The sequence below is a fragment of the Podarcis cretensis genome (assembly GCF_951804945.1).
Source record: "Podarcis cretensis genome assembly, chromosome: 8".
NCBI lineage: Eukaryota > Metazoa > Chordata > Lepidosauria > Squamata > Lacertidae > Podarcis > Podarcis cretensis.
Window position 1 is genome coordinate 64,601,951 of NC_137177.1, and position 16,103 is coordinate 64,618,053.

The following is a 16,103-nucleotide window of genomic DNA, read 5'->3' on the forward strand; positions in this document are numbered from 1 at the left end:
TTTGATGAAGGAATAGCTCCAGGAATCCATACAAAGGGTTGCGTCAGCCACAATACAATTTTTAATTACTAACAAGTTGGTACCAACAATTGGAAACTGTCTAGCTTTAAGTGAAAGATAAACAGCTGGGATCAGGAAACACATACAGTGCGAAGGAAAATGGCATCACTGTCAATTATACATGTAACAATAAAGGAACTGATAGCAACATAACATTTGCAAATGTGATTAAAAGAATTTATTATTTTTACAACTGTATTCAGAGAGCTGGCAGAAGCAGACACTCCAATGCTTACCTGCTTAATTTTGTGTGGAATAGCATAGCCAGCCTCGCTGCTAATGTTTATTTTTTTATCAATAACCTGATAGTTTGGATCTGGTTCCTTTTCTGTATCTGAAGGGTATGTATCCATGTCCTCATCCTCACAACAACTGCCTGATACTTCCAAAGACTGCCCAATGCTCCTGTCATCACCATTGCTCTTCCAGTTGTGACTGCAGGCAGAAAATGCATTAAGGGATATGAGTCACATACCCTCTCAAGTCTCCAAACCCTTGGGGTCCCTTCCTACTCTACAATTCTATGATTTCATGAGTCTTGGGTATGTGTGATTTCCATACCCTTCTTCTCATGTCCTGAAGATCAAAAGCATCTGATTTGGATTTTAAATTACCCACAATTCCATAAGATGTCCCAACTGTAAATAAACTCATTTGTTTAAACTATGGTTTCAGGTCCTAGCTTGTTCTCAAACCATACCTTAAACAAATCACAAATGGAAAACAGATGCTTTCTATTTTTTTTCTCGGAAAGCAAAAGCGATAGAGGAGAGTGTGAGAATCCAACACTCACACAGGCACATTCATGTTTCTTATTATGTCTGAAGTGGACTATAAAATCTTGGACTCTTTAACCAGAGGAAATAAAAGTTCTATTACAACTTTTCCAACAGTTTTCATCAATACATGCATTATATCCTACCGCATTCGCAGCTCAGTGACTGTGGCATATGGCTCAATATAATTTTCTTGATCTTGCAAGTAACTGGCATCACTCTCAGAAAGAGATCGTTGACGTGGCTGAGGGATGGCAATGGTCCGTCCAGTTAGGGTTGTCACAAGAATAGCTGCGGCCAGAGCGGATCTGGAAAATAAAAATAAATACATATTTAAGCGTTTACAATGGCTTAGAACATTTTATCTAATTTCTGACAGGAATAACCTAAATGTTATTGCGTATAAGCAACAGAAGCTGCAAAATAAAGATGGTGGAGTGGGCAAACTGCCACCTTTCCTTTCCATTTTTGGTAACATGCCTTGAATCATTAGGAGCTTAAAATGTAAAGCCCTATTTTGCAATCAGATGTGGATCGAATTAAGTCTTCAAGGTAATATCACGTGCCTCCCTCTTATCAACTATGGGAAGAAAGGAGCCTTGCACATACTGGCTAGTTTTTTCAGCAAACTATGCTCGTGCATCTGTGGGGCACTAAATCACAGGATCAGGCCATCTACTCACTCTTCTTTCTTTCTTTCCTTACCTTGAAGAACAAAATGTGAACAAAATGAACCTCTGAAGCCTTTTCTGGACTATACCACTTCACCCAGCAGGCAGGATGCTGTGTATCTGAATACTGGCTCACAATTTTCTTTGTGAAGCAAAGGATTGCTTTTTTATGTTGAAGAACATTCAAGTATGAAACCTGTGTCTGAAGGATTACAGTCCAAGAAAAGCTCCACCACCACTTGATTCTCCTACATGCCTACTCAGAAATAAGTCTTACTGAACTCAACAGGACTTACTTTCAGCCCTGATTGTATAAATTTGCTAGAAGATGTTGCTGTTTGTGAGCGTGATTTTGAAAAGGTAAAAAAGGGAGGAAGAAAGGTGAGATTAAAAAATGATCAGAAAGCAAAATGAAGAAACAGTGATTCTTTTAAAAGTCAAAACAAAAGGTTAATAATGTTTTTAAAGGATTGTATTTTATATTAGTACATTTTTCTGGGTTAAAATAATTTAAAAACAAAAGCATTTCATTACTCTTATTTGTCAGATAAACAATAATAATCTTTGTAAGTGATCTCTTGAAAACACTGATGTTAAATTTTATTTTATATAGGGCTGCAACTTGATTAAGAAATTTTAACTTAGTCCCACAATTTATCAATTAAATTTGCATGTAAAACAATATTTCTGAAGCAAGAAGCAAACTTTCTATGTTTTTAGCAAATGCACACATGTATTTCTCATGTGTGAGAGAGAATATATATCTCCATTGATGGCCTGATTGATCAGCAGCACTTTTAGTCGATTATTTTTAATCACTTAATCCAACTGTAATCTGCACAGTGCCCTCACACATTCTTTGAATGTGTGAGGAATGTTGTTTGACCCCTTCTAACGTAATAGAAAACAAAGCTGCAGTCTTTATTATAGTATTAGGGAATCATCTTCAACCATTTCCACTGTGATCAATACAAGCACATCAGTGTAATGTATACATCAACTAGTTCTTGCAAAGGAAGGAGAGTTAAAAAAAAAGCCATATATTTGTGCTGCTAATTGGACTGTTCTGATCGTTGCTTTTTTGTCACTCATCAGATTTTTTTTTAGCCATCCTCATTACCAATTTAAAATTAATTTATAATTAACATGTTCAAATGGTTAATGACTTCAAAGCTGCAACCCTACATGTTATTGGAATGTATTAGGTTTATGTTACAGCTGCAAGCAAGAGAGAGACATGCATTTTAAATATATATCTATATATATTCTATGCAATGAATGGTAATCAAGAGATGAAAAACATTAAGACCTACCTGGGCCTTTCTGGAGAAGGGTTTGGACTACGAGGGGGAGGGGTGCGGGGGACGGCAGCTTTAGGTGCTATGGTAGCTGCAGGGATCAGGCCATGAGCTATATGTTTCTAGACAATTTAAAATAAAGTTAGTTGGCAATGACTGACCAAACACAATGGAGAAACACAAAACTAAGTATGCACAATGACTCGAAACAACACAAAAGGGGAGAGCAATTACATGCAAATTAATGTATGTATTGGATCCAGGGCCATAGCACTAAAGAACAGTACTCAATATTGCAGCATGGCAACTGAACAATGAAAGTACAAAATACATGTATTTGGAACAAATGTTGCAGTCCTGTCTGTATTTACTTGGAAGAAAGTTCCTTTGAAAACAGTGTTACTTAACTGCTAAGTAAATATGCAAAGAATTGCACTATTAAAAGGTAAAGGTACCCCTGCCCGTACGGGCCAGTCTTGACAGACTCTGGGGTTGTGCGCCCATCTCACTTAAGAGGCCAGGGGCCAGCGCTGTCCGGAGACACTTCCGAGTCACGTGGCCAGCGTGACATCGCTGCTCTGGCGAGCCAGAGTCGCACACGGAAACGCCGTTTACCTTCCCGCTGGTAAGCGGTCCCTATTTATCTACTTGCACCCGGAGGTGCTTTCGAACTGCTAGGTTGGCAGGCGCTGGGACCGAGCAGCGGGAGCGCACCCCGCCGCAGGGATTCAAACCGCCGACCTTTCGATCGGCAAGCCCTAGGCGCTGAGGCTTTAACCCACAGCGCCACCTGCGTCCCTCTATTGCACTATTAGGTCTCATTAATTTCATACTTTTAAGTATGTGCATAGAATCCAAAGAGGACTCAGTGCACCTAGTTATATATATAATCTTACTTCATTTTAAATGAGAATACTACTATGCTATATTACAAACTGATTTGAAACTCCTCTTGGGAAACTGCTGTGAAAGGAAAACAAGCCTGAAATCTTCTAGGGTGAGCAAAACTGGCTCGAGAGTTCTTTAGATCCTTAGAGACAGAGACTTGACATGTTTCATATGAAATATGAAACCACTTGAAAGCCATGCTGCTGAGTACAGCTGCTGGCTTTAACTGGGTTTTTTTCAGGAAAGCGACCAAAGCTTTCATTTATTGAAAGGAGGCAGCCACTTCTAACTAGCAGGGTAGTGAGCTATAGGCATTTCTATTTTTAAAGGCCATTTACAGAATCATATTCTGTTCCCTGCCCCCGCTCCCATAAAGCTGCAATATTGTACAGCCTTACACATCCATCAAATACTTCTGAGTAAGTATGCACAAGAATAGGGCTCACTTGCACGTTAAGATAAACCATAATTATTGCTACTGTATTATATTTATTACCCACCCTTCACCAGAAGAAGTATAAAATACAGTATTAAAAGCAACTTAAAACAAATTGCAGTCACTACTTGGTTGTGTATTAGGATGCTATATCTCAAAAGTCAAACATCAGGGTAAAGTGTTGTGTCTTTAGTATACCATGAAAGTTGTGCCATGAAGGTGCCAGACATACCTCCGTGGGGAGGAAAATTGACAGCTTATGGGCTGCCACAGATAATGCGCTCTCCTCAGTTACACACAACCTTGAACCTCTGAGGGTGATGGAACTACCAAGATGAGCCCCTCTTAACACCTGTGAGGGTCTGCACCTTAGTGGTCTTTTAGATATTTGGGGCCTATGTTGTTTAGGGCTTTTAAACACTAGCATGAGAACCTTAAACTGGGCTGGAAACAAGCTAGCAACCAGTGCAGCTGTTTTAAAACAGGAGTTGTATATACGAGTTCTAAACAAGACCCCATCCAGTAATTTGGCCACTCCATTTTGGAACAGTTTAAGTTTCTGAGTTGTATTCAAGGGTAGCCCCATGTACAGCACATTGTATTATGGCAGTCTGGAAGATATCAGAACATGGACTACAGTGTTGACACAACAGGACAATTCTGATGGTCCTCCTAATAGTATACTGTGAACATACTAGTGTTGCCCATTTTGCTTCCCCCAACTAACATACAACAGAAATAAACCCACAGTTCCTGGCAACTGATGCAATACGGTCAAATATTCAAAAAGTTGCAATTAATGCCGCCAAACAGTTACTTTGTACTTTGTAAGCTGTGCTGCTAGTTTCTTATGTTGGATTGCTTATTGTTATAGATCTGGGGGAATCCCCCTGGCCTAAACCCTAGGAATGAATAAATATTAAGATTTTGTAACAATATTTTTAAATATTTTTTTTAAATAAAAACATTGAATTTTTTTCACTGTTCATAGGAAGCATATTTATATTTATATGCATGCCTCTTCAGGCATGATAAAGTTAACACCAACAATGTTCAGTTGTATATTGATCTTGGATAAAGAAGATTAAACAGGATGACAGTCCTGGAAATGCTGCAGCAACAGTAATAGCTTGAGACGGATGTCCACCCAGTGTGGGAAAGGAGCCATCCAACTGACAGTCTCGCTTTGCATACAGGAAGTCCCCCGGGGCCTCTCCAGTTAAAGCAGAACCTGAGGCAGCCAAGACTGGGAAATAACTTTGCCTGAGTCCCTGAAGCACCACCACAAGTCACAGTAGGCAAAGGCGGACGAGGTGGCTTCAGTATGCATGACTCTACGTATAGAAACTTCATGCCTTAAAAAATTACACTATTCGCATGAGAACTTCCCTTTCTAGAGCAAAATGTCTTGTTTCTAGACTTATTCTTAGGTTAGTGGCGTGTCCTGAAGACACAGAACAGGGACATTGCTAAGTGTGCAAGGCTTTCCTCATCTCTCCCCCTTCGGACAAGTTTTCCAGTGGGAGGCCGAGAGTGGCAGTGGAAGAGCTTCTCGGTCGCCATGGCAACCGGCGCCCCTTACAAGACACGGGGGGGGGGCGGAGGGCTGGGGGGGCTCCCCTTCCCCGAACCACCACCAGACCCCGGCCCGGATACTCACGAACTGGCCCCTCCGGCCGCTCCTGAAGCGAAGCGCCATGTATGCGGAAGAGGGTTGAGCAGCGTACGCAGAAAAGGACGGCGAGGGAGAGTCTTCGCCGCCGCCGCCGCCGCTGCCGCCGCCTGGGAGCGGGGAGAAAGAAGCGATCCCGCCCGGGCAGCAGGGACGCTTCCCCTCTCGCAACCACGCTGGAACAAGCCGCGCGGCGATTGGCCACGGCCTCCCTCTTCCACCAATCGCCGCTCTCTTTACTGCTTCCGCCTTCCCCTTAGCAACCGGGCAGCCGTTGAAGGAGAAGCCCCGCCCACTCCTCTTCTCGTCCCTCGCTCGCGCGCATCTTTTCGTTTTGTGTTTTGACGGGGAGGGGGGGAGGGCGGAGCTTTGAGTTGCGATTGGCTGGTTGGCCCGGTGTCCGTCATGCGCAGAGCGCGCGCGCTGCTCAAAGTTGGGGCGCGTCTGTCTCTCTTTCTCTCATCTCTCTCTCTCTGGAAGCGCAGCTGACGGGGATTGGGTGGGTTTTGTCGGGAAGGGGAGGGGGGTTCTTTAACCTCCACCCACCCTCTTTTATTGCAGGATACAGTGGTACCTCAGGTTACATACGCTTCAGGTTACAGACTCCGCTAACCCAGAAATAGTGCTTCAGGTTAAGAACTTTGCTTCAGGATGAGAACAGAAATCGCACGGCGGCGCGGCGGCAGCAAGAGGCCCCATTAGCTAAAGTGGTGCTTCAGATTAAGAACAGTTTCAGGTTAAGAACGGACCTCCGGAACAAATTAAGTACTTAACCCGAGGTACCACTGTACTGGCCTTTGCAGAAAGCAACCTCTAAGGAGCACTAGGTGCCAGTGAGGGGGAAGGAAGGGCAAATTGGACTAGGAAAGGAGGCAGAAGCCGGACAAGCACACGCAGGGAGAGGGCAGCAGCAGAGGCTCCCCCTGCTTCCTGGCTTCGCATAGGCATCTGGTTGGCCCTTGCAACCGAAAGGAAGCCAGGCTACATGGCCTGGTACTACAGTTTCCTGCCTTCTTCCTAACGTGTGGCTGTTGCTGGGTGGGCGCCTGTATTTTCAGCCCTGCGTGTGGCGTGATCTCTCTCCTGCCTTAAAGCGAGGGTCTCCCAACCAGGGCTGGATTTAGGTTTGATGAGGCCCTATGCTACTGAAGGTAATGTCGCTTTTTTTGTGTTGAATATATAGGTAACCAACCTAGCCTGCCAACCTAGCTGTTCGAAAGCACCCCCGGGTGCAAGTAGATAAATAGGGACCGCTTACCAGCGGGAAGGTAAACGGCGTTCCGTGTGCTGCGCTGGCTCGCCAGATGCAGCTTGTCACGCTGGCCACGTGACCCGGAAGTGTCTGCAGACAGCGCTGGCTCCCGGCCTCTAGAGTGAGATGAGCGCACAACCCTAGAGTCTGGCAAGACTGGCCCGTACGGGCAGGGGTACCTTTACCTTTTACCTTTATATAGGTAAAGGGACCCCTGACCATTAGGTCCAATTGTGGGCAACTCTGGGGTTGCGGCGCTCATCTCACTTTATTGACTGAGGAAGCCGGCGTACAGTTTCCGGGTCATGTGGCCAGCATGACTATGCTGCTTCTGGCGAAACAGAGCAGCACACAGGAACACCGTTTACATTCCTGCCGGAGCGGTACCTATTTATCTCCTTGCATTTTGACATGCTTTTGAACTGCTAGGTTGGCAGGAGCCGGGACCGAGCAACGGGAGCTCACCCCGTCACGGGGATTCGAACCGCTGACCTGATCGGCAAGACCTAGGCTCTGTGGTTTAACCCACAGCACCACCCTGTTGAATATATGCTATAGGGTAATTTATGGACCTAATAGGTATCTAAAGCCCGTTGCACATAACAAAAAGCTAGCAGGCGGGGCCCGTTATTTACATCATAGGAGCCTACTCAACACAAAACACTGTTGCTGTATTAGGTTTTATTTTATTTGTTTTTTATCTTATATTTTGGAAATGTACATCCAGATTTTTTTTTCCTTTAAATTTTTTTTTTTGGACCCTCATTGATTAGCTTATATGTAAATTTGGCACTGCTCCCAACCTTTACTGTACAACCCGGGTGCACATTTTGAAAGATTGCAGCATGGTACAGAGGGGGTGGGAGAGGAGAATAGTCACAGAACAGCTGCCATGAGGTATGCGGCCTAACAACACAGCCACCATGTAGGGAGGAGGCATGGCATCATACAAAATTGGAGAAAGCGCAATCATAGTGAAGCTTTACATATAGCTGTACTGTATTTCCATATTTTAAAAACTGCTCGACCTGACAAATTTCTGGCTAGAAAATAAGAAAGTTTGTTGAAGGGAGGTGAAAAGCAGCAGCTTTTGAGAAATAACACGCATACCAATTGCAGCTCAGACTTCTCTCATAAGCAGGCAGGAACAGTTAGGTTTCCTACTCTCACAAAAATCAGTTAGAAAGGTACCTGCACATTTTGCTTTGTAACTTTCTGTGGAGGGGGGGCTAGATTTTTAAAAAAGAAAACAACATCTGGAACCTCTGCTTGGTGGTGCCAATAAATGCCATTGTAGGCACTCGGGTTGGTGACCCCTGGTTTACACATTCCTATTTTTTGTGTCCAAAATTGTGCTATTCAGGGCTTTACAAATGGCGTATATACCAGAAAGAAATAAAAACCTCTGACAGGTGATTTGTTTATTAACCCAATAGCCCAGTGCAGATATGCAGTGCTTCTGCATCTCGTGAATAATACCTTGTTGCCTTATTTTTCCTTTGTGTTTTATGACAGGTGTTTACAAAATGAAGGAGGTCAGTGATGGCAAATGAAGGCACTCCTGTCCGACTAGGTGCCGTTAGTGTCCCTTATGGGCATGTGATTGGCCATGAAAAATGGAAAGGCTCTCTGGTTGCTCAGGGGATACAAGGTAAATGTGTCAATAGTAAACAGAACATTTGTGAAAATGTAATTAAAATACAAGATCTGGATAGGAGGTAGTATATAATATTTTAAGCCAGATTTTTAAAGTCAGTTTTGATCTTTTGTAAAGTGCACTTGCCATGAGAGGCTGTAGCCCTAAATATAAGTGGGAGTAAGTTTTATTGAAATTAATGGAACTTTTTATAAATTAATATTAATATTGGATAGGTAGACAAGGTTTCACCCGAATTCATATTTGATGCTCTGTTATAGTTATCCTGTTACTAAAATCTTCTTGTGTCTCTTATTTCAAGGAAAAGTTAAACTAATTCTAGAAGATGGCCTGGGAGTCGTAGACTTCCATCTTTCAAACAGATCCTGTGTCCTTTATATTTCTGAAGCAGACCTGGTTGCAGGAAATGGCTTCAAAAGAAGACTTGTTCGCTTTAGAAACGTAAGTGCTGCCTGAAATAGCTGGTGTTTGCCTGACTCCCCATTTTTAGAACTTCCATCAGCAAGAATGTCAGGGCAATTTGAACACAGTTCAAGGATAGAGACCTCTCTTCTACTCAGCGCACACTGGTGGTACTATATCTGATGCTAAATATAGCTAGAAAACAACCCTTTCATGTAGTTTTATCTTTTTCTGTCTTGTTTCAGAAAACATGGGGTTCTGCCTGCCCCAGGATTTCCTATCTTCATTTTCTGTTTTAATTTTATTTTCACCTTTTTAAAACTGGCTCATTCACATATTATTAGTAGGTGAAGCTTTTCACATTATCTCCATACCAGGAAATGCTTTATCTGTTTGCTTTCTTCATAACCCGAGATAACAGGTTAGTCACTGTAAGAAACAAGATACTGAGTGTGACACAGTGGTAATTGATGGTGTTGGGGGTATCAGGCTGCTGTTAAAGGTGCAGGTGCAGGAGCAGAACTAGAACTAGAACAGAAGTGGCAGCCATCGTCTTTTAAATAAGTTCAACCTTTAGGTTGATAAATAAAAGCTTGTCAGCAGCCAAGTCCCCCTCATCCCTACTGAGCAACGATGAATATGAACAGAAGCAGAGGCTTGATTAGAAATTGAACATACAGATCAAAGCACATTTCCATGTCACTTTTGATACCACTAATAGCTTTGTTCCATCTAATTCTTCTTTACTGTTTAAGGCTTGCAATCTCCAAGGAATTGTTATAGTTGAAAAAACCCAGATAAGCGGTCAGTATTTTCCAGCAGTGCAAAAATTTGTTGTCTTGGAACTTGGGATGACATTACTTCCAGTGGCAAGCCAAGAAGAAGCAGCACAGCTTATTATCCAGCTGGTAAGTCCCTTCAGGAGCTGTTTATACAGTGGTACCTCGGGTTAAGTACTTAATTCGTTCCGGAGGTCCGTTCTTAACCTGAAACTGTTCTTAACCTGAAGCACCATTTTAGCTAATGGTGCCGCCGTGCCACTGGAGCAAGATTTCTGTTCTCATCCTGAAGCAAAGTTCTTAACCCGAGGTACTATTTCTGGGTTAGCGGAGTCTGTAACCTGAAGCGTATGTAGCCTGAAGCGTATGTAACCCGAGGTACCAGTGTACTGCCAAATGAGTGGAATTGTGCACATGTCAGGCATATTACATTGGACATGTGTAGCAAATGGTGAATGAAATGAAGAGGGAACAGATAATTAAACAATTGGACTGTGAGAACTTAGAAAAGGATGCTGTGATTACTAAGTCCAACATGGGTTCCTTGAAAACAAGTCATGCCAGATGAATCTCATTTCTTCTATTGATAGAGCTTGGTGAATCGGGGAATGCTGTGGACATAGTGTATCTTAATTTCAATGAGACTTTTTACAAAGTTCTTGGAGAGAAGCTGGTAATGAATTTCAATAGGGACAAATGTAAGTTTCTGCACTTAGACAAGAAGAACCAGCTGTACAAACATAAGACAGGGGAACCATGACTTGCCAGTAGTACATGTGAGAAGGATCTTGAGGTCTTAGTAGACCACAAGCTTAACATGAGTCAACAATGTGATGCAGCAGCAAAAAGGCTGCATCAAGAGAAGTATAGTGGAAGTAATAGTACCACTCTATTCTGCCTTGGTCAGGCCACACCTGGAGTACTGTGTCCAGTTCTGGGCACCACAACTGGAGAAGGATATTGACAAGCTGGAATGTGTGCAGAGGAAGGCAACAAAATGATAAAGGGTCTTGAAACCAAGTCTTATGAGGAACAGTTGAGGGAGTTGGATATGTTTAGCCTGGTAAAGATCTACAAATACTTAAAGGGCTTTCACATGGAGGATGGAGCAAGCTTGTTTTCTCCAGCTCTAGAGGCTAGGACCCGAACCAATGAATTTAAGTTACAATAAAGGAGGTTCTGATTAAACATCAGGAATACCTTTCCAACATTAAGAGCTATTCAACAGTGGAACGGACTCACACAAGAGGTTGTGGAAGAGATTTTTAAGCAGAAGTTCATTTGTTATGTATGATCTAGTTGAGATTCCTGCATGGCAAGGAGTTGGAATAGATGACCCTTGGAGTCCCTTCCAATTCTATGATTTTATGCCACCTTTAATATTGTGTATCTGTTTCTATTGAGGCTCTGCAATGTGTTTACAATGCTGGTGAACTTTGCTTTTTAATTTTATTCATTTTCTCAGTCAGCAGAGGAGCAGAGCATACAGAAAAAGGGTTAACTCCTTTTCTAGAAGGCAGGATCAATACTACTACTAGGGAGAGGGGGGAAACATGTAACAGAATGAAATGATTAACACTAAAAGCCACTAGAGGGTGCTCAGACTCTCCTTGTTGTCTGTTCCAGGTGCAGGAGCAAACTAAAGATCAAGCCAGCAACCCTTTTTTGGCTAAGAAATGTCCCCAGCTCTTAGAGGCTTCTGTATTCCAAACGGTTCAGCAGATTCCGGGAGTTGGGAAAACAAAAGCTTTGCTTCTCCTGGAACGGTTTCAAAACCTCCACCAGCTTTGCAACGCATCCATCCAGGAGCTCGAGCAAGTAGTTGGACACGCTCTAGCCCAACAAATCCATGCGTTTTTTGCACAGGCAAAATAACCTCACCTGGTTGGGAAGGTGGAAGTGAACCATGTACGCCACCTCAAACTCCTTGCTCAAAGGACAAAGGTGGGTTATAAACATAGTAAAAACCTCCATGTAGCCTGCATGCTTGTCCTGAACAGTGTCACAAGCACATTTTGGATTTGGGTAGTGGCCTTGCTTGTTACCGCCATGGCAGACAGTTGTTGACTTTTGTCTGAAGTTACCTGATGTACCGTAAGCCTTGTATCTGTGACACATAAGTAGCATGGCTAGGATCCCAAGAACTGCAGCTGGTCCCATGTGCCTAAGAAGGCTTTATATCATTTTTCAAACATCAGCTTCCATTTCCCATAACAAGCATCCCCTGAAATTGTGGGGGGTTTGCAAAAGCAGTTTGCAAGTCAAAAGAGCAAATGAGATTACAAAAATTCCACTGAGTGCCTACCTGGAGCAGCTATTTGGATCTTAGCTACTTTTCCTTGGACAAGTCGAAGCACCCACTTAATATGAAACCCTTCTAGTATAGGATGAAATGCCCTGAACGTTGGGGTTAGGGTTAGACGGAGAAGCACTCTGCTCACAAATGCTTAAGCAGTGAGTTCTCAATTGTTTTTGGCTGCCATTCACACACCCTTTTTGCAAGAAGCTTCAGTTTTGTTTATTTATTATTATTGTAGGGAAAAACCACTGGGGGTCCAAGCCTCTGGAGGGTGAAGTGGTGCCTGGCCTGAAGCCAGCAGTTGAGCTGCCATTTTCTCCAACAGGGACAAGCAACTTAAGAAGAACCATTGCTGTGGTTGCCTCAGATGACTCATCAGATCAAGGCTCCTGCTGTCACAATTGCCTGGGGAAATAAATTCTCGCAAGTGGTGCTATGAAACCAACCCTTCCCGTCCCCGAGTTGATCGCAAGTCTGTGAAGCCTTATTTATTGCTGTTGCATGAGCTTTCATCCGCACCTGACCTGACCGGCTGCTAGGTTGCTTTTGTGTAAATCATCTTGTTTCAGGTGACATGCTTGGAAACTGGCTGTCTTGGTGCAACCTGAAGATCACTTTTCTGCCAGGCACTTGGGATGCTGCCAACCTGAAACACGTAGGAGTGTCAGAGTTAAAAAGGGTGACTGACTCAGACTTCCTCACCTGCCGGTGGCGTTCTATATCCCTTTCGGTGGAGTCATGCTTTCGTGAAACTCAAAGGTTATAACCAGGCCCTTCTGGGCAAGGCTCCCAGCCTGCTGTTCGGTTCTCTTCAGAGAAGTGGACGCCTGGGAGGACAAATGGAAAGTGATGCATCTCTCTTGACTTTTTTACTGCCTGCAGTCCCGTTTTAAAGACATCCCCTGTGGATGTTCCTGCATTTTGGCTATGGATGAATCCACTAATTTGGTTCCTGTCCCTTGCACAGTATTTGCCATTACAAGCACTCAATTCTAGACAAGCAAAAAAAAAAAGTTGTTTTGCTAATTAATTGTGTTTTCCAATTAGTGGTCCTTTGTTGGTGGAAGGCATCTGGTAGCTAAATGGGGGAAGGGTGCAGTTTTCAGTTATTCTTCCTGTGTGGCCTCCAGTTCTGTTCCAGAAGGTCCCCCAACCCTCTGGAGCAGATACTTTGGGGTTGGGGGCTTCCATGTCTTCATCACAGGGACACAAATTGGACAAACTCTTAGTCTATAGGCTGCCGACACATTCTAACTGTCTCCTCTGACAAGTTAACTGATTCAGTATTGCTTTTCATCACTTTTGAGGGTCTTTTGGTTAATTTGAAAATTTCACTAAAATTGCTTACTTTTTTTGCTGTTTTACTAAGACCTTTAGTTTCACCTCAATACGTGTGACTATACTTGTTCATGGTCTCCCCTCCTATTACACTCTCCCTTCCCCTCTGAATGCCCACCAAGTTGAGATTTGGACCCTTATGTAATTCTGTAAAATATGGTGTATGGCTTTTATAAATTAAAAATAAAATAATCACTAAATATTTTGCAAGTTCTTGGCACAAGAAACACAGGTGATCAGTTCTAAATTTCATTGATTTAATCTGAAGGGAATAATTTCTATGAACTATAGGGATTTTTGTGGTCCTTGATCTGTGATTCTACTGCTGTATTGACCTCTCCTGCTATTCTCTATACAGGCAGTTGAAGTCCATGTTCTAGCCAGGCAAAAGCAATCCAGGTAGATGAGGAGCAGGGTTGGGGAGAGGTGTGGATGTGGGGGCAGAATGCTGAGAGCCAGAGAGGCCTGACATTCCCTACGCCTGCTTTCCATGGTGAAGCAGCTGCTTCAACTCCGCTGTTTTAATGTTGCACTAACACCTTCTAAACCAAGCCTTCTGTTAGGTGTAGCACAGCACGACAGGTGGGCTCTTGGGGTTATCATTCAAACATCAGTGCTAGGAAGTTCTCTGGGCGTTCAAAAGCAACCTTTTGCAATCCAGAGTGCTGAGGCATGCAGAAGCAGGAAGGACATTCAAGTTTCTTGCCATCAGATCTTTTCATGAGTCATCAGAAGGGCAAAAGCATTTAGGCAGTCTTGTCTTGCACTGAAAGATAACAAAAGGTCCCTCAGGCGCACAGACTTCTCCAGGAAGTTCAGCTATGGTCATTAAAGAGAAAAAAGTTTTGTCTATGACTAAAGCCTTAGGGATTTAGGTCATAGATCAATGATCAGATACTTTGCGAATAAACTTGATTGATACAGTATGTGTTACATGTTGAATCATAGATGAACTAGGCCTTACCCTACAAATACTCGATGACAAATACGTCAGTTTTCTAGGTGCCACAGGGCTTTGCGTGCTTTCGATGTTGGCAGAATAACATTTGGAAGGCAAGTCTCTATTTTGTAAACCCTGGAGATTTAAAAAAAAAAATTCTGAATGCCTGCCTTCTAGAATTTTTTTTTTAAAAAAAACAACAACAACCCACACATACATCTAGCTTTGTAATTAATCATTAGGCTGTTGTGGCTTTGTTTAGTTTAATCTGAGCTGCAAAGCACTATTTGTTGCAAGGGGTTCTCTTTGCTGCCTCCATTTAAGCAACTGACCGGCAGCAGCTCAGCCCATGGCTTCAGTCTGTGACTCTTTTCAAGTCCTATTAGGACATGGATTGGGCATTCCACTGTGGCCAGTAGTTAAGAGAGGAGCTGAGTTGTGGACCAGCAACATCTTGAATGCTGCATGCTCCCCATTGCTTACGAAGAGAAACCAGGATCAAACCTGATAACTTTTGAATGCACATCTCATATGTGTTATTACTGAGCTGCAGCTTTTTGCTGCGGTGCTTCTGGGGCAATTTAGGAGCTCTCCTGAGACCCCTGTGAACTCTTCACTGAAGTGTGGGTGCGCATACTAATCTCTCAAACAGTGGAGGTTGTAGAATGAAAGTAATTTAATCACAGTTGTTGCAAAACATTACAGTTCAAATACAAAGAGGCTGCATTTCCATATCAATGCAATTTTATGGGGATGCAGATTCCCATATTCCATAGATATGAGTTACTGGAGCCTCAAATATAATGATTAGATTGCCATTGGTAGTTAGGATTTCTTACAAAAGCAGGAAAAGTGGTGGCTGTGTTGGTGTTATTTGATTGTCTGAAGTACAGTGGTACCTCGAGTTAAGTACTTAATTCGTTCCGGAGGTCGGTTCTTAACCTGAAACTATTCTTAACCTGAAGCACCACTTTAGCTAATGGGGCCTCCTGCTACCGCCGCGCCGCCAGAGCACCATTTCTGTTCTCATCCTGAAGCAAAGTTCTTAACCCGAGGTAATATTTCTGAGTTAGCGGAGTCTGTAACCTGAAGCGTATGTAACCTGAAGAGTATGTAACCCAAGGTACCACTGTATATGCCTTCTTTCTGGTGTTTCTTTCCCCACTTGTATATTTTTCTACTTTGTTTATACTGAGATGCCTTCATTTATTGTTTTCCAGTCTATCTATCCAGTTAATTATTTTAAATGGTTGGCCTGCTCCATTAGATTAAGGAAACCAAGAACATGAGTAATTAAGTGCAAGGGCTGTTCCTGCTAATGAAGTTAAAGTCTTACTTCCTAATCTATCAAAATCTTTATCACAATTTGCGAAACAGCCGTGCTGCTCCTTTTTCACACAGTGGGTTTATGAAGATTTTAAACCCAAAGTATTATTTTTTTTAGTAAGGGTCTGGGCACGTAAGGCTAACCTGTAACTCTTAACACATCCTAATGATCTTGGAAACGCTTTGGAGAAGAAGCAGATCTGAGAATGAATTGTAGCACTAAGCAAAAAAAATAAAATAAAATAAATAGCCAGGAGGGCTGTGTAACATTTCTTTTGCTTCTGTGTCCCTGTCTTGATCTGGAGTGAA

General features: G+C 42.9%; 2 protein-coding genes across 5 annotated transcripts in view; one reads left to right on the forward strand and one right to left on the reverse strand.

The window, feature by feature from the left end:
• Window positions 1-5,960, reverse strand: part of CEP89 (centrosomal protein 89) — a 50,484-nt gene extending 44,524 nt beyond the window's left edge. For both annotated transcript variants that reach the window (XM_079987960.1, XM_079987961.1), the window contains exons 1-4: window positions 5,790-5,960; window positions 2,821-2,927; window positions 983-1,144; window positions 297-495 (exon numbers count right to left, since the gene is read on the reverse strand). In XM_079987960.1, coding sequence (XP_079844086.1) covers window positions 297-495; window positions 983-1,144; window positions 2,821-2,927; window positions 5,790-5,828 — 507 coding nt within the window. In that variant the 5' untranslated portion in view covers window positions 5,829-5,960. The remainder of the gene's footprint in view (window positions 1-296; window positions 496-982; window positions 1,145-2,820; window positions 2,928-5,789) is intronic.
• Window positions 5,961-6,080: 120 nt separating this feature from the next.
• Window positions 6,081-13,862, forward strand: FAAP24 (FA core complex associated protein 24). Of its 3 annotated transcripts, XR_013841802.1 has the most exons (6): window positions 6,603-6,952; window positions 8,569-8,704; window positions 9,012-9,151; window positions 9,868-10,020; window positions 11,518-11,835; window positions 12,516-13,862. XR_013841802.1 is itself a non-coding variant. In XM_079987974.1 (5 exons), the coding sequence occupies exons 2-5, from the start codon at window positions 8,596-8,598 to the stop codon at window positions 11,764-11,766; spliced, it is 651 nt and encodes a 216-aa protein (XP_079844100.1). In that variant the 5' UTR covers window positions 6,081-6,300; window positions 8,569-8,595; the 3' UTR covers window positions 11,767-13,862. The 3 variants fall into 3 exon arrangements, 2 of the variants coding, with proteins under 2 accessions (XP_079844100.1, XP_079844099.1); XM_079987974.1 differs by lacking the exon at window positions 6,603-6,952 and adding an exon at window positions 6,081-6,300 and having other exon boundaries at window positions 11,518-13,862; XM_079987973.1 differs by having other exon boundaries at window positions 6,602-6,952; window positions 11,518-13,862.
• Window positions 13,863-16,103: the final 2,241 nt, after the last annotated feature.